Source organism: Patagioenas fasciata, chromosome 1 (assembly GCF_037038585.1).
Source record: "Patagioenas fasciata isolate bPatFas1 chromosome 1, bPatFas1.hap1, whole genome shotgun sequence".
Lineage (NCBI taxonomy): Eukaryota > Metazoa > Chordata > Aves > Columbiformes > Columbidae > Patagioenas > Patagioenas fasciata.
The window spans coordinates 44,727,795-44,749,981 of record NC_092520.1 but is presented as its reverse complement, the minus strand read 5'-3'; the positions used below and the strand labels follow the sequence as shown (position 1 = coordinate 44,749,981).

The 22,187-nt window shown below is 39.9% G+C and overlaps 1 protein-coding gene across 6 annotated transcripts in view; it reads left to right on the top strand.

The window, feature by feature from the left end:
- Positions 1 to 22,187, top strand: part of KLF12 (KLF transcription factor 12) — a 259,830-nt gene that overhangs the window by 52,904 nt on the left and 184,739 nt on the right. For 5 of the 6 annotated variants that reach the window (XM_071806201.1, XM_065844849.2, XM_065844857.2 and 2 more), the window contains exon 2: positions 16,207 to 16,270. The exons of the other annotated variant lie outside the window; for it this stretch is intronic. In XM_071806201.1, coding sequence (XP_071662302.1) covers positions 16,250 to 16,270 — 21 coding nt within the window. In that variant the 5' untranslated portion in view covers positions 16,207 to 16,249. The remainder of the gene's footprint in view (positions 1 to 16,206; positions 16,271 to 22,187) is intronic. 6 annotated transcript variants of the gene reach the window in all.

Sequence of the window (22,187 nt, the reverse complement as noted above, 5' to 3'; positions counted from 1 at the left end):
GTTTTCCTATTGTGACTGTAGCATGTAAGGGAAGATAATTATAAAGTACCAAATTGCTCCGTATAGATGAATGCTTATGGTAATGGTTTTATTAATATATTTTTAAATATCTTTTTTCAGACAGCACATCTCCATGGCACAGTACAGGAGTGAAGCATTCTGTCTGACTATTATCACTTAGTGTGTATATAATAACCAGGATATTTATAGCTAAAACTATATTAACATTGTGTAATCATATCCTTATATACGTGTGTGTGTATATATATAAAGTAGTTTGCAAGGGTTTTTGTGTGCAATAGAAAAAAATCCTGGTATTATCTATGGTGATTCCTGGGTGTAACTAATCGGATGTAACCATATCCCAAGAGATCAGAGGTATTTAGAAGTGTCTGTATGAAGTATTAATACCTTTTCTATGTGGTTGCCTTAAGGGTGTCTACGTTTCCATGTGTCCTTTTACTGTACTAAAAAGATGGTTTTTTTAGTGATGAGAATGGTGCTACTTTGAGTGCATTCTCTACTGTTATTTATTAACATGTAGTCTGTTTGATGAGACAGATTTACACTTCATCTTTACATACCTTGAGCTGAGATGCATTGAAATAAAAAATAAAATAGGTGGACCAAATACTAACTTCTGTATTTCACCAGGGATCACAACCAATTAGATCAACAGCTCCAGGGACCTTTGTAATGACCTAGATGTGCCAGCATTACAGAGTTCAGTGGTATCTGGAAACTTCATCCGACTAGGGTTAGCAACAGCCATGCATCTTTCAGAAAATACATTTTTACCCAGGGTAACACAGACTTCTGCATAAAGAGACTGCCTTTTGTCACTCCTGTTTTTGCTTTCTTGGGCACAGATCATAAAGCTTGTGCACAAAATGAGTGTTTAAGAAATGGAGAACTTATTGCTATTGTGTAGGTACCTTTTCTTTTGGCCATTTTAAAGACTAATGTATTATTTCATATCATACTGAGGAATGAAAATGTATTTTTCTTAATGTACCCTCTTGTTCTTGACAGCTGCAACTTTGTGATAATAATTCCTATTGCTTTTAATCTTTAAAACATTTTGCAGATATCATCGGTCGTAGTTGATCTGCAAAACGTCTTTAAAAGGCATAGAATTTATTGGAATTAGTTGTGTTTTGTGGGAGGTTTAATCCTAATTTTCTACTGAAAAATGTTTACTTTATAGATGTCTGTAGCAAAAACTGAGGTAAATATCAGAGCTCATGGCAAACTTCCAGCCTTCATACTGGCTATTTTTATTTCATTTGTGGTGCTGGTGGTACGTTAAAACAGATGTTTTGTCTTCAGAGTGAATCAGAATGAATCTTGGTGCTACAGGCAGTTTTTCTTTGCAGGTCTAGTGATTCCGTTCTTAAAGCTTGTCTATAATGGATATAATGAAGACGTAATGATTTTTGAGGTAATCACAGTGGTGTGAATAGCTGGAAAGACTCTAGATGAACTCTTGAGGTTTCTTCTATCCTGGTTTCTACAATTTATGTGAATTCTCTATTGATGGCTCTTCATGTAGCAACAGAGAAAATGAAGCTGTGAAAGTAGGGGAGGGCCAGGCAGTGAGAATCTGAACTGGCACACTTCTAGCAGGAGTGGAAGAGAAGCACTGATGCTGTCCTAGCTACGCTGCCACTTCCTCGCTAAATTCTTTTGAGTTTGGGAACAGCTTAGAAGATGCCATGGTCTACTGGACCTCACTTCCAGGGTGGTTGTAGCATTAGTTCGAGCTAGTGATTGTTGGCTGCTTGACGCTTATCTTACTTCAGTTTAGTGTAAATACCTCTCTTGTAGAGGAGATGTTTGTCTTGGTCTATCTTGGAGGGCAGGAGGGGGGAGCATGATGTGAGCAAAGCAAGAGGGGAGGATGATGTGAGCAGGAAGCTGAGTTCTGAAGATGCAGCATGGCAGTGGTCTCCTGCTGAGATCCATAGCAAGCCTTCTCCAATGCAGGGCCCTATCTTGCTTTCCAAGGACTACAGGAGACTTTTATGATCCCCTGTATGGAGGTTTGTGTTGCTCTGTCCTTCTTACCACCTACCACTCCAACTCTGTAACAAAACTTAAGACAGCTACTTCTTATCTTCATTGCCTTTCTCAAGAGGAGAGGAGAGCATGTTATGACTGTTATGTCTTTTATCTTGAAGATTTATTCTTGAAGATTTAAAGTGTGGCTACAAAGAAGATGAAGACTCCCTTTTTACAAGGAGCTGCCTGGAAAAGATGAGGCGTAATGGGTACAAGTTACTCCTGGGGAGATCCCATTTGTTCACGAGAGGGAAATTGTTCATGATGAGAACAATGAGCCATTGGAATAATCTCCCCTGGCAAGTACTGGATTCCCCAACATTAGACACTTTTAAAATTTGGCTGGGCAGGATGCTGGGACATTGTGTCTAGACCATGCTTTTGGTTGGACCAGATGATCCTTGAGGTCCATTCCAACCCAGTGTTCTGTAATTCTGCTTTCTGAACCCAGACACATCACTTCTCTGAGAGCTCTGCTACAAAGCTGGCACTGCTGTTGCCATCACTGGCACAAGAGCAGCTTCTGTGAAACTCATACATCCCTGATACAGCCTGGAGATGTTTGTGTTTTGAATGCATTTACAGGATAGTAACAATGTTTGTGAGCATCATTCCTGGATATTAGTATACACATGCTTCTGTATTTAGATAACAGCACTCCTCAACTCATTCATTGTCATGTTTCCTTATGGGCTCTTTTCAAACCCTGATAAGGAAGACAACATGGAAAATAACCTGACATTATTTCTTTCAGTATGTGTTACAAAGCATGTAGTTTGTGTTTTCAGGTTAAGCTGTTTCCAGTTAAACTTGTGGCTTTTTAGTGAATTTTCTTGTTAGGAAGCCAGACCTTGCTGCTTTTTTATTTTGAAATGGTGCTGGCTTGTTCTAATCCTTCTCCGCATGTCAAAGCCTTTAAACCGCTGGCTCCAGTCCATGAGATTTTTCCGTACAAGAGGATGACTTACCATATTTGATGCCCTGAAGATTAAGGGCCTATCGAGATTTCCTGACTGCTTGACACTTGTACAGTAGCGTGCCTACTGTGAGCAACAGGACATGAAAGTGGACGGGCACACGAATCACTGGACCAATCTTGCGTTATTGTCACTCGGTCAGTTGATAAGAGAACGAGAGATGAGGAAAGTGGGCATCCTCTGTGTGTTAGATTGCAAAATGCAGCTGGAAAAGCAAATGAATCTGTCTGTGATACATCAGCAGGACTAAGAGTAGAAGTGATGCAACCAGTGAAAATGGCCCTTCAGTGCAAGAAACCTTCCCCTGCTTGCCCTCCCCAGCCCTAAACCTTCAGTTGGGTACCAAGACCTAATGGGGCATGGAGGCGTGATGACAGGCCTGTGCAATATAGACTGGTGGGAGCAGGTTGGATTTTAATCCTTCGATATGCTTTTTTAATTTTTTTTTAAAGTAATCCTTGAAGGATCTAGAAGAACCTGACCCAGTACTTAGATATCATTCTCACTTCCGTGTTTTTTTCTAGGATTAACCTTAAGATTGTAACATTTTTGCCTTTTTTTAACTGTAAATGTACGCTTCTGGGGGTTTTATTTTCAGTGGTTTACTTATTGTTGTCTATAAAACTTGGTCTATGTAAGCAAAATTTGATGCTTATTTTTATTGACTTATTATACTTTTTCCTGTGTGTATTAAAATTGGTTTGATTTCCTCCTTTCCCTCAAGAGACTGGCATTTGTTTTGTTCTCTAATCCTTAATTCATTGTCTTATAAAAATCAGCAAGCTATAACGTGCTTCATATTACAAGACTGAATTACAGTTAATTAAAAATAGGTATTTATAATGGGCATTTTAACAGAATCTTAATTGTGATAACTCAACAGGGTGCAACTCTGTAGGGGTTATCATTAGGATGATGGCATTTGCCACTTGTGGGAACGTTAGTTTTTTGCAGTATTCCTTACATTGATTACGAAGACTATTGCAGCTACCTCTGCTTTTAATGAAACCATTCTCAGAATAACTTAATATTGCAACATACAGTGATATTAGCTGCTCGCCTCTGGACTGCTGTCAGTATTTTGTATGTGATGGTGTTGTTAACTGGAGTTTGCTCCTGTAGTGATGCTTTTATAATTGCTTCGTCTTTGGTGACAAAACCTATCCAATAGAAGAGCACCGTGTGAGATAGGTTCTGTTTTGGTGGCGTCTTGGAGTAGGTAGCCCCAGCCACTAACTAGTACTGCTAGCTGTGAATTCAGAACACTGAAAGCTCAAAATATGGAGAACAGAGAATCACAGAATCATGAGCGTATTTGTATCTCGTCTATAAGTATCTGAAAGGAGGTTGTAGCATGGAGGGTGTTGGTCTCTTCTCCCAAGTACCAAGTGATGGGACAAGAGGAAATGGCCTCAAGTTGTACCAGTGGAGGTTGAGATTGGATATTAGGAAAAAATTCTTCATGGAAAGGGTTGTCAGGCATTGGAACAGGCTGCCCTGGGAAGTGGTTGAGTCACCATCCCTGAAGGTGTTTAAAAGGTGTTTAGACAAGGTTCTTAGGGACATGGATTAGCGCTGGAGTTAGGTTAGGTTATGGTTGGACTTGATGATCCTGAGGATCTCTTCTAACCAGGATGATTCTATGAATAATAAGGGCAACAACTTAGGATATAGAAGAAATAATTCTTTTCTATCAAAATAACCCCTTTGAAATGTTTCACAGGTAGTGGGGGATTGCACAGCAGGATGGACTCAGAATTCATCTTTTTAATGGGAAGTAAGGCCAGTCTCAGTGAAATTGAGAGGGTTGTTGATGGAACAGCCCTGGTGGATGAGCTAAGGGAAGAGGATGAAGCAAGAGCTGTGGTAAGTGGGGCAAGTCACAGAGGAGCGTTGGGTTCATGAACCCTTCATCACCTTATTTCAGGTTACAATTTTAAACTGTTTTGAAACAACTAAATGTAAGGCTGCTTGCCTCATGGGGTGAGAACAGGGTGGTCTGGTTAACAAGCTGGCAGTCCTGAAGTTTGTGGCTGGAGGTGCAGGTTGTGGCACCAGTGCTTGGGTGCACACCAGGAACAACTGTGTTATGATGCTGACTCTCCTGCAAGAAGTCCACCTTGTCAACAAAGGAGATGGAAAGGGACATCCAGCTGTGGAGGGGGAGGGTTTCCCTGCCTGGGTCAGGTGTCAGTGGGAGCAGGGTCTGCTGGTGGCTGTGTCTCAAAGGTAACCATAGGGATGGTGAACCGGAGAGAGGTGGGAGGACACTTGAGACTTGGACAAATGCAATGTTTCTGTGTTGGGTAATATGGAGAGAAGAAGCGATGTAACCAAAGTCAGGAGAAAGGGCTGTGGAAACTCTGTGACACTGATGGTAGATGAGGGGCAACTTCTTGAAATCGGTATAATTTTAACAGCAAGAGCTGTGCTCACGCTCTTTTATTTAATCAGATTACAGGAGTATTTTTCAATAGTTAATGCAGTTTAGGACCTTCCTCATAATTTCAAAATACCAGGTAGGTGTATTCCTGGCTTTAAACAGAGAATGAGTGTAGCCTGAGGTGCATCTTCAGCTAAGGCATTTCTACTGCTGCCAGTTGGCTTAACTACTTCTTTAAGCAGTCTAAGTCATGTAATGTGTCAGATCTTACCTGCAAATCAAAAGAGTAATTAAGGGAATAGAAAGGAAATAAAAAAAGCTTTGTTTGTCAAGGAGTTAGTTGCTGAACATGATGCTCAGGGAAGTAGTGAGTGTAGTTGTTCATGTCATTCATGTTCTTCTGAGTCAGGGTGGTTTGTAGGGATTACAGATGGTGGTGGTTGGCCAGGAATCGTTTCAGGTGTGTCTTGGGTAGAAGTCTTTGATCCTTGCCAGAGGCATGCTTCATTCAAATCAGCATCCATACTGTCACACCTATGTTGTTTTTCTGTTACACCTGGAATATTCCCCAAAATATTTGTTTCTCCTCAGTGGTAATCTCCTCTTGTATTTTTGTCTTCTGTTGTTATTAAAATATTTATTAATGCTGTTTATTGGTTCATTTGTTGCACTCTCCCCCCTGAAAGACAGGTACATACAATCAGTCAACTTGGAATGGAGGGATTATGAATTTGGTTTGATTGGTTTTGCTGGGGTGACAGGGAGTATGGGACTAGCCAGCCTGGCCAAGCCGCAGGGGCTCCAGGGTGAAAATCCTTGGTCTTGGAAATGCTTTTTTCCTTTGAAACATCTTCCTCTCAGTTTTAATAAACCAAGCAATGCGACTTCCTTGCCATCCTTAGTTTCTGTTTTTTGTAATAATTTATTGTAATGGTTATATCTGTGTAATTGATGGGGAGTGTACTTGTATTAATTTCTGTATATCACCTTGGTATGCGGGGAGCTTAGTGTGGGTGGTTTTACCAATTCCTGCTTGACAGTAGTATTTAACCGTCTTGGGTTACTTCTTTTCCTTTTTTCTCCAAGCTCTTTTGAAAATGGGTTGGCTTTTCAAGTCTGCCTAGCTCCGTTGAAAACAACGGCTTTAAAAATCTTTAAAATCAAGAGGTTTTCATCAGAAAAACAAAGCAATCTGCAAGACTTGTTTAAAAGACCAAAGTTCTTAAAACTTGTAGTACCCTTCACTTTGCAGGCAAGTAAGTACCATTTTATTTAAAATACCTTTGGTATTTTGAATAAAAAGTTAAATAAAAAATAAAATAATAAATAGGTTAAATACAAAAATTACTAAACTGACCACAGTGACTGTGACTCAGACCCTTGTGCTGTCTCTTTATTTCCTTTAACTACAGAGCCATGAAGGACAGTGAGCGCAGGAGCGGGTGTCCATAGGTTGGTGAGATGAACCTGCCAACTGGCAAGAACTTCATCCGCCAAAGTTATTCTTCAGTTTGTAGTTTCTGGGCTGTGAATGTGAATAGTTACTGAGCCACAGTTTGGGAGTTGGTTTGTCCGTGTTGGTCTGCAGAATGAAATGGCACTGGCCTACTGCGTGCAGATGGCGAGTCCTGCAGGCTGCTACCCTGACCTCAGTAGGGGACTGGAAAGTACAAATTACCTTTGGAAATCAGGTTTTTGCACTTAAATATGTAGACAGATTTGCAGGTGAAGTCCTCCTTGGACTACTGAATGAAATAGTGTATTGAATTGCTCCTGAGCACCCCTCTACCCAAAAAAAGTCTAAGTGATGGGGGAACTACCAGATCGGAGAGAAGCAAATATATTTCTGTGTAAGTAATGACAGGAAAATAATCAGAGCAGCTGTGTCTCCTGTCAAAAATATGAGGGCTATTAGAACAAGGAGAGAAATTACAAGGACTAGACAGGTTCATGGAATGTGACCAGGTATGTATCAGGTAGATCTCTGAACATATGTGCCTTTTTCTAAGGTTAATCATGGCTTGTGCTGAGCTTTACAGTGTGTGTGTGTAAGTTTGAAATTTTAGGAATGGAGGGTTTCCAGTGGAAATTCTTCAGGAACAGTACTGGGGTCAATTTTACTCTTCTTGCTCATCCCAAAGACATCAAGAACATGGCTGTGCTTCAGTGATATTCTCTGCATTTCAAATTATTATTAAAAGATTTGTAGCTACTGAATCTGGTAGTGGAGTCATTTTGAGCTGGTCAATGCACGATGGGAATATTGTATACAGGATTTTTCCCTGTTCTGAGATTTTCACCTACATTATGCTGAGAGATAATTATTAATAATAATGCTAGTCTGCACTTTCAAGAAGAGGCAGGCTAGGAGAAAAGACATTTAAAAATGATTAATGGAAGCACTCATGATCAATTGATCAATTTTAGAGAGTATACCTTCCTATTAAAATAGACACTCATCACCCACAGTTGTAGGATGCCAGCCAAATAAACTCCTTAAACTGATTAATAGCATCTCTGCTGTCATATAGTGGCCCCAATTTAGAGCCTGAATATGTACCCATACCTCCACGTATATAGATATCGTGCACTTTTCTTAAAAAAAGCCTTTTATTGGTACATTTCTAATGGAAAGTGAAAGAAGGAGCCCAAATTATAACTAATGCAGTGATGAAATTTCTTGTGGGTTAAGCAAAAACAGGAGTAGGAGCTGAACATAACTATATGCTGTATAGCAGGGCACATTCAGCTGTTGGCTTTCTTTTTTCTTGAAGCACAACTTTGAGCCTGGAAATGAGGATGTTTATGTTTGTTTGGTGTATCTCGCACCTTTGGACTATGTTTGCTTGGACTATATTTTCTTGGTCACAGAGCCTGGTCTCCCTTAGCTGCTGCGGCGGTGCTAGCGAAAGGTGTAAATGTCATCTCATGCTTATTGCCACCTCTGTTTTGGAGGTGGCAAGGTAGGTTTATTTGAGTAGGTTTTGTGTGTGGTGGGTTGGTTTGTTTGTTTTTGTGTTTTTCCTAACCTATGCTGATGGCTGTCGTGAGGTGGGACTCCTCACACATTACTCAACAAGTGCTTGTGAGGAGGTGACCATCTCCAGGCCGGGGCCTACGTCAGCCGTGGAGGCATCAACACCGATTTTGCAACCCCTTTCTGGTGATGTATAAAGCTTTCTCTGCTGCTTGTGGGAATTTCGTTCCTTCTTTTCAGACAAGTTTAGTGGTCACGGCTTATTCTGGTTTTGCTTATTCTTTAAGTGGTTTTGCTGTGAAAGTTGGCACAGCACTCTTGACACTGTGGTGAGGGGAAAGCTGTGTGATATTTTGTCCGCAATGGGATGATGGTTAGTGCCATTCTTTAATTTATTTTCAGCATCTTGCATGGCGTAAAAGGAAAAAGACATGCCAGGGTTTATATAAGCTAGTACATATAAACAGTGTTAAATTTTTTTCTTCCTGCTCCGATTTTTCCATTGTCCTGGTGTTTCCTCTGAGGGCAACTACAAGGAGACTATGAAATTTGGAAGCATGTATGAGTAGTAGTTGCTATCCAAGGCAGGATTCATCTGTTTCAGATGCTTGCGTTTCAGACTTTCTTGCAGGTTAAATCTCAGATACCGATGCTCTGTTACTGAATAGCGGGGTGCTCACTACAGCTGGCTTGACTGAGAGCAGATTTGGCACGAGTCAGCAGCAAATTTGTGCTCATTCCTTTGGACTTGCAGCAAAAAGAGCCTTAGAGGTTCAGCCACCCTCCCTTGGATTAGGTGGTTGATTACTGTCACCATGAGAAACGTCAAATGTACGGTCTACCTGGAAACTGATGTTCCACTTAGTGTCCTAAGGAAACTGGTGACCTTGTCCTTAAGCTCTGCCTCTTTCATTTATAGCTGTGTACAAGTGCAAGGATTCTTGGTTCTTCTGATGGTCTCTGGGGTTCAGCAGCCTCTTAACAGAAAATAAAGAAGATGCTTGTTCTACTTTTGAATGGATTAGAATAGAAATGAAGGTTATTTTGCAGCTTTGAGAAGAGAGTGTCAAGTACTGCTGGCCATACCACCAGTGGAGTCGTCTTGATTCTGGACCCATCAGAAATCTAGTTTAAGTAAAGGTGTTAAACCAGAAGAGGTGGGGTGGGTTGCTAGCATTTGGTGGTGCTAGTGCAGGACAATGAAACCTGTGCAATTAGGTCTTTTTCTGTGCAATCTCTATAGTCAGTCCAGGCCCTTGATGAAAGATCTGCTGGAGAGCTTGGTGTTTATCCCTTTCCCCACTGTGATGATATGGAAGAATCACTGGCAAGTCTCTTCCCTCTTATCCTACTTGAGGCAAGAGCAGTTTTCCTGTGGGATACCTTCCTTTTGGATTTCACACTTTGACTTCATTTTTAGTACACTTAATTACATTTGTTTTGTCTGAAGTGCAAACAAAATATAGAAATACAACATAAATTATTCCAGCCTAAAATGAGAAGTGACTAGTTTTTAAATATTACTGTTTTATAATTTCTTTCAGATGCTCATAAGCCCTTATGAGTAGAAATCTTGTATCGTCATTATCTGGAGAGTGACAGCTACTGTTTTGCTAAACAAAGTCTGAAAATAAGGGGAAAAAGAAAGTCTGAAGATAAGGAGAAAAATATCACTTTTTAAAAATTCCACTTCTTTATGTGTTCAGAAATGTATTTCACAACTTGGCTGAAAATCCTGTGTTGTGTTGATAATATATTAGAAAGTATGGTTTCATCAAATTCTTTAAGGCAATTATTGACACAAAATATTTAACCAGTTCACCAGAAATTTGTGGCTGTGTGTATGTATGTTTTCATATTCATATACATATATGTGTAGATATGGTGTTGTGTGTGTATATATATATATATGTGTGTGTGTGTGTATAAAATTGTAGTTCTTGTAACAAAAAGAGGCCCACTAAGTCCTTTGACTTTGTGCACAGGCTGGTAGATAGAATTTTAACTATAATGTGGAATTTGAGCTGTGTGTGAGGATAACTTGGTGAACTAAAGAGACTTTGTGCTGAGTGTGTGCACTGAGTAGCACGAACATTTCCTTCTGTCAGAGAAGCTGTCCGAAGTGCTGTGTGACTGTGTTTATCAGAATTTTATTTTATTTATATCTAATGAAAAACAGTGTCATTCTATTTAAACTAGAGTTGCGAAGGGAGTATCAAGGTTTCAGAGCTATCCATTCAAACAACTGAGACCATCAAAGGTAACCACTACTTTTAGAAGAAAAAATCAAGGGGGATGTAGTATTTTGCTCTGCTCTTTGGAATTTGTTGCACTCTTCTTTGATCATCCACTGGTTATTACCTAAACCCAGGCATTTGAAGACTCTGTTAGTTCTCTAGATTTTGACTACTAAACATTTTTTTACTTTACAATATAACAACATGTACACACATTTTGTAATTTCATTTGTCATACCAAAATTCTTTGTATACAGTGCAGTTGATTTTTTTTTTAATGTGACTTAAAGACATCATCCTTCACAGAGTAATAATTATCAGAAATTATAAAATGTAGCATATTTATATATAATTATTTTTGTCAAACCATACCCTTAAATTCTAGGAAAAATGAAAAGTTATTGAAATTAAGTCCCAAAAGGTCTGGGACTTATCCTTGAAGCTGTTCTATTCAAAATAATTCATGAATGTCAAATAAAATAACTTGTAAAGAATATTGTTTATTCCTCTAAGCCTCTGCTGCGAGACTGTGTAAGCACTCCTTAAAAGTTTAGTCTTTGAATAAAGCTTTTAAAGGGGTCGTGAGGGAGGCACGTGGCACACAGACTTCTTGCAAAGGTTGTACATTCGGTTAATGAATCATTCATCCACATCTGGCCAGCTGCCTGCTTGTTTTCTATGGAAACCTGTTATCAGAGTATAATGATTTTGGGAAGAAACCCCAGACAACAGAGAGACAACACAGCTATGTCGTCAGGTGAACAAAATATGTACTTCCTTGTGCTGCCAAGAGCCAAATGGCATTGAGATCGTTCTGGTTTGGTGTAAAATTCTTGGAGGCATGGACCCATGGGGCTCAGCTTGAAATCAGGGTAGATGTTCGGGATGAGCTGCATCACCCACCCCCATCTCAGACTGCAGCCTTCTCAGCTCAGATACTCCAGGGACCGAGCTGGTGTCAGAGCTGCTGCTTCATACCCTGAATCACAATGTACTTCAGTGAGTACCTGTGTCTCTTCTTTCTCCATGCTAGATGTCGTTCTTCGTGGGAGTCTGGATAAATATTTCAGTCTGTAGGAGTTCAGGAGAGCTAGGTATCGCCTAGCAACAGGCATCCCACTCTCTGCCTCCTGCTTCTCTTTACCTTTATTAAAATACCAGTGAAAGCCAGAAGTTGAAGAATTAAGTTAATTTTCGAAAATATTTTGAGCAGCTTAAGGTATTTTTGTTATGACACTGCATCAGAGCAACAAAGATGTTAGTGGAGGGGCTGGCGTCTTAAAGCAAGTAACTCTGCTTGCCTTGTTTGAGCAGAAATTACTATCAAAGACTAGCAAAAACTTTAGCTGAGGACAGAATAAACCTTCTGATCACAGGTGTTTAGTGAGTGAGAGAATATGTAGCAAGTGCTCCTTTGGTCCTGTGAGGTCTATAAAATGCATACCATAAACTGAATGCATGTTAAGTTGTATTACCCAGCTGATCTTATAGCTTGTGATGGCTGCTGATGGGACAGCTGCTTCTATTGGAATTCGGAGTTTTTTAACTTTTTACAGACAGCTTTGTGGCAAAGTGTTTTAGCTAGTTGCGGTCACAGTGGCACAGAACTCACTTTCAAAGATCATTGGGACTAGGCCTGAGACAAGAAAGGTAGGCATCAAAGCGATTTTAGGAAGACTTTTCGGGCACACTTGGTGCGGAGCAATGCTGCACTGACTTTCAGCATTTCCTATCCCTTTTCTAAATGTCGAGGACTATTGCAAATCTTTAGCTTGTAGCTAAAGTGTGTTTTGTCTGTAGCTTCTGTGGAACGTCTGCTTTGTGGAGTTTACGAATTGCTGTGTGGGAATCAGAAACACAGGAAAAAAGGGGCAAGTATGTGGCTACTATTAACATGGAAGTAGTCATCCTCAACACTGGCTTGGGGATAACCTGTGTTCTTTCAGCTCTGAATGCTGCTGGAACTGTGTTTTCAGTGTTCCCGCCTTACCTGATCTTCAGAGTGGCCTTCATGAGTTTGGGAGAAGTTGCATTCCATCTTCAGGGAAGTCTGGTATGGCTGAGGGCCTTTGAAAGAGATTACAGAAGTGTAAGTGCAGATTTAATGGCTTCCAAGAAGAAAAGTGTATACTTTGACAGTACAATCAATGATGCAAGAAGGTGATTCAGAAATAGACTTATGCCCAAAGATGGGAAGTTTACTTTATAGAGGAAAGTGTTAATAAATCTTGATTCAGCAAATTATTTAACTTTATAACTGAGTTGGTCTTTTTCAAATGTGTGTTCCTGTATCCAAGTGTGGAAAGGGGGAAAATAGCATGAGGAATAACTTGTAACGGTATTAACAAGAATTTACTTTAAAAGTTAGGAGTATGTAAAAGTGATACCAGTATGAACTTGTTTTTAATTAATTAATGTGGGTGTCTATGTTCAAAAATGTTCTATTTGTAGAGACATGGACACCTCTACATATATAGTGGCCTGTGTTTGTCTAGAAACATTCTCAGCATGATTGTCCTGATACCCTTCTCATGTTCCTTACTCATGTCCATGATTCCTGCTCAGTTCCACCAGTGGCTGAGGATGCTGGCCAGGGTGGGACTAACAGCACATTTATTCCGATTGAGTCAGGTTTTCAAAATGGACTAGGTGTTATAATTTCTGTTTGGTTCTCTCTTTCTGTAGGAGAAGGAATCTAATGTTTGGTGGCATTCGTAAGTTTTACAAACTTCTGGGGTCTGAAAGCACAGTTTCAAGATGATGATTAGTCTTTGGCATAATTCTGTGTTTGCTGCTTACATTTTTTTCTTTTGGTTGAAACTGATAGTTCGTTAGGTGCTTTGCTCTATGAGAACCCTTTAGATGTAGAAGTTTCAAATCAGGAATATTGTGCAGTTGACTCGTTGGGTAGATTTTCTTCTGGGATAAAAACCATTTGATACAAATGGAAGATGCTTCTGTCTGGACTTCCATGTGTGCTTTTGTATGCCTGACAGTAGAAACTGAGATTTTACAGTAAGCTGCTGAAAACCAAAGTCCAGAGCAGGTTTCACAGTGGTGACACATGACAGAAGGGATGCACTAGGTCTGTAAGGATGGACGGTTCTATTTTACACATGCATTTCAAAGTCACTTCATCTGAAGCCAAAGCTTTTCAACTCTTCTGAAAATCAGGAAACACATTTGTGGAGTTACTAGTTAAACGCTGTTTTCAGATGAATGGTTTGCTCTTCATCTTCTTCCCAAAAGCAACTGAAGATAGTCGCAATGAAGAGATGTGCAGCCTGTGTGGGTGGCATTTTTGGCAAGTGTGTGTTGGCCATCAAAGTTGATGCTTTTAGTCACCCTTGCTGGCAGTTGGTGCTAGGGGATACCCCCTGTCCTACCCCTCAAGCTACATGTATGTCAGTGGAGAGACCTTGTGGGACAGTGACGCTGCCAGAGCTTGTGGTGTTGCCGCTTGTGCTTGGTGAAGAGAAGGACAAGTGGAAACCTCTCCATGGAGGAGAGCATTTCAGTCGTGGAAGGACATAGGTGATTCAGTGCTTGACAAATTGTGCAGACCTGAAGAGAATTAATGAGGCCCAACTATTTATTGTCAATAATGAAGTAGCTTTCTCATGAGGAGGGACACTGTACGTGATTTAATGATGCAAAACCAGCTGCGGCTATGGCTGGTTGGGCAGTGGCCTGTTAGCATTTGTGAAACACAAACCCGTGTTTGCTCTGTCACCATGGCCACGGTAACTTAATCGGGACCTCAGCGTTTGTCTGTAACTTGAGGTTAAGTTGCATTGTAGGAGTGTGTGTGTGTCTGTCGGTATGTAGGAAGGAGTAATGATGAGAGAACCTGGAGAACTGGAAACAATTACAGGTCAAACTGTCTTCTTCTGACAGAGACCCCATGAAGCTTTGGAATACGTTATATTTAGTTATGAAGAACTTGATGACTAAGTTATTTCCTACTCAGGTTAGATAACCACATATTGTAAATTCAAGATCTAAGAAAACCTAGTCCACTTGTCCCATTTTTGGACGTTAGCACAGAGAAAGAGCAGCTGGAAACTCAAAGCTGATTTTTCAAGTGTGCAATCGAAACAAACAAAAAACCCGAACCAAACAAAAACACAAAACCAACCAACTAAGCAAACCACAAACAAACACACACACCGCAAAAAAACAGCCACCCAAACAACAAAACCTCCAAAACTGTTTCACATGAGATGGAAATTTTGAGATTAAACAACAGAAAGCAAAGAGAGTCTGCAAGATATGTAAGAGATGAGGCAAACCGTCTACAATAATTAGCATATTCTGAGTCTGCAGTATTTAATGACACTTAGTGAAGTCAGTGCTTGTGATGATTTTTGCAACCTTCTATGATTCATATGAGTATTTGGAGCTTACTTGTATTTCTAAGAAAATATTAAGGTTAATATAAAAGAATAAGTGTGTGGTGTTTAATCAGTATGGTAGTAGCACAGTATATTAATATTTACTAATTTTACATATTTAAGGGAGCTTCATGTCTTGTTTTCAGTGCAGAAGTTCGCTTAGTGTTTGGAAGACTGTTAGCCACCTTTTTGTATATGCAGCAGTAAAGAAATAGTGGGTTGTGGTTTAAAAGTGGGGAGGTGATGCTCTGCTGCTATTTGAAGGATGACCTTAGTTTGAATGATATAAAAATAACAACAGATTGTTTATAACAGCTCTGACAGCAGATTCCAATTCTTGACTTCACACCATTTCTGTTATTAAGATAGACATATGTAAGTAGCATTTGTTTCCAGATATAGGCACATATTCTGGCAAGAGGTTTAAGATGTACTGTCTGTTATTTAAATTTTGGACATCTGAAGATTTTTTCCTCAAGGTGTTAAAAAAGTTAGACTACTGGACTTGTATATTAAATCTGAAGGAACCTCCCAAAAGTATAATATAGTATAATATAGTATTTAAGTATCTAGATGCATTTTTCTTTTATGGATTCACATGGAAGCATAACTGAAATAATCATGTCTCCATAAGAATCTTTTCGATAAATACATATTCAAATTTTGTAATGGTCTTGTGCAGTTATTTCCTGTGGCTGGAGTATTGATTGAGTTCACTAATTAATGTATTTTTGCTTTTAATGCGTTATTGTTCAGATCTTGCACAGTAGTTCTGGGAAACACATTTTGAAATACCAGTAAAGAATATTCACACTGTAACTGCTGGAAAGCCTATCTGTACAGCTGCAGGGTACTGATATACAGTGGGCCCTGAAGACTAATTAAAGCAGTTGGGATTTAGTGCACTCAAGTAGCAGCTCAGAAATTAAAGACACTGAGACTATTGACTAAAATCATTAGTTAGAGGAAACATAATGCTTTCCCCAATATACCGTTTGTTGTACTTAGCTAGTTTTATTTAAAGTGTGTATAAACTTACTGTTCTTCTGACCTCTGTTTTACTATGGGGCAGAGATCTGTGGTTAGGTTTTTTTATTTACATATACAATAATATTTGAGAAATTAATGAACCTCTAAAAAATACATCAATTAAATTATTTTCTCTTTTCTTTTTCAGGATTGAAGTGGATCTAGGGACGAATGGATGACTGAATATTCATATGAAGAGGAAAACCATAAAAGTTGGTTGACATTTTTACAGCTGTATGCGTTACACATATTACTGCTATTATCAAAAATTTATATTGTGTTACAAAACATAATAGATGAAATAACTGGTCTGAGCTTCATATGCCATGTTGTCTTTCAGGCAGGGAAATACAGGGTGTTTCAAAAAGCTGGACCAAATTTGAAATGCTTAATGTTTTGAAATTGGGTCCAACTTTTTGGAACACCCTGTACTATAGCCTAACACAGCTGTAGCTTAATGCAGCTTTTTCTGACCAAATGTGAATATTCAAAGGAAAAACTAGTAGTATGTTAAGGAAATAGTTAATTCCTTTGAAGCCAGGTGTTTGAATCGGCTCATGCATGGTGGTGTTCCGTATTCTTACGTGCAGGGATGAAGGGAGAATGAGAGAGGTGTTGTCTTCCATGACAGCTGCTGGCTGTGAAGCTTAGTACATTGATGAGTGGAACTCAGATGCCACATTGACAAAGAAGTCAAATAGGATATGGTGTCTTTGAAAGTATCTTGGTGCTTTGTTTTCTTGTCATAGAGAGATGACTGTCTTGCAGCACGCATTTTCTGCACCAGTTAAAAAGGAAGAAGCTGTTACTGGGCCTCTGTGCTTTACTGACTTTATTGTTACGCTTTGTAAGGTGATAAAATTCAGTAGGCCTTGACATCTGTCAGTCTGATGTGTTGGCAACTGTGAACTGTATGCTTTGGCTGGAGTGCTTTGTTAACCAGTTCCTATCAAGGATGTTTAAACAAAGCTGACTGTGCCTGTGGGTTTGCACTGGAGCAAGTGAACTGTAATGACAGGTGGAGAGTGTGATCCAGCGGGATGCTGTGCAGCAGCTCAGTCACATAAGGCATTCTGGCAACTCTGCTGGTTAAGGAGGGATATGTTATGTTGGAAAAATCTCTTTCCTAGAGAGCATTCTTCAACCCCTGAATCCCAGGTGGGGGTGTGAACAATTGAAAAAACAGCAAAACCCTCAATTTTTTTCAAAAGCACAGTGTCAGTTCAATACAAGACATGGAAACTTGTAGCTCTGCTAATGTGAGCAAAGTAGTTTGGGAGGACAAGAATTCTTATTTATCTCAGTGATCATTTGTTTCTTTCAAGCTTTCAGTGGTTCAGAAGTTTTACAGTTTATCAATACCTGACTTGGATACTGAAGAGTTTAGTGTCTTTGTGGTTTTTTTTTTGTTTGTTTTGTTTTGTTTTTGGTTTGTTTTTAATGTTTACAACAGGTAGGAGACATGCTTATCTGTGTCCTTGAATCTTGTCTACTGAAATAACAGCCAGTGAAATAATCTTTACTTCAGAAGCATCTGTAGAACATCTGCTTTATATACTGCAGGTCCCAGAAAACACCTCCAGCCTCCAGGAGCCAAATTTAAACGTTAATAGAGATAGTGAGTGGTATTAGTGTCTTTGCAATAATGTACATAATTTCTCTATGGGATCAGCGACTCATATGCTTAGATATGAACCAGCAATTGTTGCCTGCTAAACCAGCACACAGGTTCTTAAAGGAATTTCTCTTTGGTTTGATTGCTGACGTGTCGGTGGCTACTGTCCATACTGGTGTCTGATAGCTCAGGATGGGCTCACATCCTGGGGGAGGAGGCGCCTCCCTGCTCCAACGTCCTGGCTATGAATAGCAGAGTGAAAAACTGATACTTTGCATCTTCCAGGACTGCAGAGATAAAATCCTGTGTGTATGAACTTAGGGAGGCTCTTTACTGGCAGAAAGTGTGAGAGGGTGCAAAGACCAACCTAATTATCTGTAAGCTGTCTCTGGGTATCATTATGTTACAGTGGACTCCTCATGCTATCTAGAGGACAACACAGAGCAGTACTACCATAGTGTGGTAATGCTTTGTTTTGAATTGAGGAGAACCTGGACCAGACTAGAGGAACGTCCTAAGTATTTGGCTTGGGAAGTGACACTAGGACAGAAAATATTAAGCATTTGTCAGATCCTTGAGAGGGGCTGTTGTAACCAGAGCCTGTGCAGAAGAGGGAGGGCTTCCAGATCAGGCAAGCACAGAAGACTTGTGGCCTTGTTCCAAAGTTTCTTGGGAAAGACTTCAGTCATATGAGAGACGCAGCACTGCTAGCTCTGTATCGCTGTTCATCTCTCTGCTTGTGCTGTTCTGGTTCAACGCAGAGTGATGGCGGAAGGAAAGAAGAAAAGGAGAAGAGGGTGACCTCTTTCTTGTCAAGCCGTAGTTCCATTCTCTCACGCCCTTCAAATGACATCCCACAGTACTTGTGGGGAAGCCATGCAAGATGTGTGCAGATAAGGAAGGGGCTGCTGAATTATTTCATTACATGTTTTCGGTTTGGCAGTCTTTGCAAACACAGGGCTCTGAATCCAGCTCTTAATCTTTTACATTAGGAAAGTACCATGATTAAATCATACTGCTGGACAAGAAAAAAATGTGGTTATGTGGAAGAATTCAAAGTCTGAGGCTAAAAATTCCTTTTCTGGGAAGACTGATTCCAGAAAGCTTGAGCAATAGAGGTGGAGAGGGCTCTTCTGTGCTCACTGCTGAGATCGGTTGATAAAGTTCTGGCTCCTATAGGAAAGAGATTGGATTTCACCCAGCACCCTGCCTCAGCCTTTCACTTCATTGCTGCTTTGCTAACTAAGTTTTGAAAGCTTTACATTGCTAATGTGTGTTGGTATATCGGTGGGAGTGTAAACAACTTGGATTGCATCATATGTATGGTATATTGGTATGTTTTAGGTCTTTGGTCTGCCACAGACCATATCATAATATGTATAAATGTGGTTTTCTCTAAGTCACAGACATTAAGTGTATGTGCAACTAATCGAGGAGATATGACCATAAATTTTTCTATCTCATAAAATGAGGTCAGGTGAATCTTTCCCAGAGTAATGAGAAATATGCAAATAAAACTGGTGGCACACATGTATATTGAATGCATGCAGCTTACAATGTTTCTCTGTTTTCCATAATAACAGCAACTGAATTCAGAGGTTTCAGTTCTCTGTTGAATCTGACATTTAAAGTTTACATTTTTCAGTCTACAGTGATTGAATGCAGATGTCTGCAGAGAAGAGACAGGGGTAGGAGCTAGTAAGGAAATCGGTAACTGACAGGCGGGGAACTATAGCTCAAAAAGTCCTAGGCAAAATAGAATACACAGAGCACTTGGACGTACAATGATCATTTAGTCCAACTGCCTGACCAGTTCAGGGCTGACCAAAAGTTAAAGCACATTATTAAGGGCATTGTGCAAATGCCTCTTAAACATTGACAGGCTTGGAGCATAGACCACCTCTCTAGGAAGCCTGTTCCAGTGTTTAACCATCCTCTCGGTATGGAGTTGGTTCCTGATGTCCAGTCTAAACTTCCCCGGTGCAGTTTTGAACCATTCCCATGCTTAGCACTGGATACTAGGGAGAAGAGATCAAGACTTTAAACCAAAAGGAAGTGGGCTGAAAAGAGGTCAGAGAGCAAAATTAAATGGGAGAAAGAAGAGACTGCTCAGATGGAAAAGGCAGGTCTGGCTTGTACTTAACAAGCAGTCTTAGGTGCAGTCTCCCACTTACAAGGTAGTTTCACACACAGAAGTACTACCAGGCAGTTCTTATGATCAGGCTTAATGATGTTCCAAGTTATTTAATGCCCAAAAAAAAAATTATAAACAACACAGAGTTGTATTGAATTCAGTGGTGGTAGGAGATGACTGCTGATTTTCTAAAGAGGTCTATGTGATGAGCCTGGGAAGTATTGCTGTCTCACAAATGTAACCTGTGTGTCATCTCTTTAAAAAAAATCAAAGAGCAAACCTTTTTCATTATTTTGAAGTCTGATCATGATTTTTTTTTCTTTTTTTTTAATGTGTGTTTGAGGGTTTCAAGGAAGTTTTATGGTTTTATTTGCATAGTCAGAATATTAGTTAGCATTGTGGTGAAATGTTTGGTTTTTGTTGTTACCTGTCTCCTCTGTATCTCTTACGAACAAATGCAATTTTCCTAAAAAGAAAATGACTGCTCTTAAGTGGTCTTTCACATCTAACATCATTCATTGGATTCTTGCAGTATAATTATGACTAGAAACACCAACAGGATAAAATATATTAATCTCAAGGGACTTATTTTGCACTGGCCATCAATCCATCCTTTCTGTCATGTGCTTTTCAGTTTAGATTACTCTCAGGCAAAGAGGCTGTAGTTTGGTGTTTTTGTCTCAATTTATTATGATTATAAATATCTTGAATAAAACAATGTAATGAATGATTACTTAAAATGACTGATGACCCCATTCAGCAAGGCAAGGAGACTGTGAAGTTCTTTTGGTTTCATCTGTTGTCTAGCATTTATCAAGATGTGTCCCTTAACAGTCGATTGGTAGTTGATATTTAATGAATATTTCACAGTGTAAATAGATAATAGGCAGTTTGTTGTCTGGAGCCCAGTCATATTCATAGGACAGATCTGCTTTTACTTACTGTCACTGAAAAATGGAAAACTTATGCTGAAACTCATAGAGTGAGAGGAGAACTTTTCCCTAAACCTTACATTAATAGAATCATAGAATAGTTTGGGTTGGAAGGGACCTTCAAAGGTCATCTAGTCCAACTCCCCTGCAATGAGCAGGGACATCTTCAACTAGATCAGGTTGCTCAGAGCCCCATCCAGCCTGGCCTGGAATGTCTCCAGGGATGGGGCACCTGCCACCTCTCTGGGCAACCTGGGACAGTGTTTCACCACCCTCATTGGAAAAAATTTCCTCCTCTTGTCTAGCCTGAATCTCTCCTCTTTTAGTTTAAAACCATTACCCCTTGTCCTGTCACAACAGGCCCTAATGAAAAGTTTGTCCTGATCTTTCTTACAGGTCCCTTTGAAGTACTGAAAGTACTGTAAGGTCTCCCTGGAGCCTTCTCTTCTCCATGTCTCTTTTTTTTTTTTTTTTTATTTCTTTGGAAAAGGAGGAGGAGCAAAGGTTTTCTTTCTTTTTCTATTTCTTGCAAAGATTGGCTGCTGTGTGTTGTGCCGTCTTGTGCTCCTGTTCTCTCTCATTGGATGTGGGCACAGCTGATGGGCTGGAGGGCTGTGCCTGGGGAGCAGTGTCACCCCCCAGCATCGCTCGCCACTGGCTCTGCCTTGATGAGAGCGGGGTGAGGTGGACTTAGAAGCAATCCCAGTAGCTTGCAAATTGCTAGAGGCATTTGCAACACTGATCTTTTCCAAGGAGAAAACAACATTTAAGGTACCTGCAACGAATCCCTTCATCCTGCCACGTTTGCATTGCATATGAGCTCATTCCTCTTCCCTTTGCCTTTGTTAAAATATTGTAGGATTTCTGGGAAGACCTCGGCATTCCTATTAGGCCTTCCTTATGAACAGCAGTACGAAATTTGTTCTACACCACTTCTTTCTTCATTTCTGCTGGCCAGTTGCTTTCATAGCCTACAGGGCTTCTTGTCTATGGGTCCTGGATCCTGGCTTCATTCCATTCATTTCCCAACTATTTTGGTGTGTTTACACAGTCCCCTTCAGCAGCTGGCTTGGGGTGGGTCTCCAAAGCGCACACACATGTTTACACATACACAGAAAATTAGTTCATTTGGATTGGGGCCAAATCATATTCAGTGCTTGATTTGTGATGTGACTTGGTTTAAATAATGTTGGATTATGATTTTCAGGGTTTTGTCCTTTTATTTTGTTCCTGCCATTGTGATTCAGAGGCTGGCATATATAGAGGATTGTAACCATTGCTTTTAAGTTTCATATATCAAAACCACAATGTGTTTTAGAAGTGTTACTTCAGTGGTTGAAAATAGCTATGGTCTTTCTGCATCCTCACATGTCAGAAAAGCAATGGACGTAGACACAAGAGTAGGTTACACTTCCGTCTGCTGCAAAAGCCTCAAGCTTTGCTTTAAA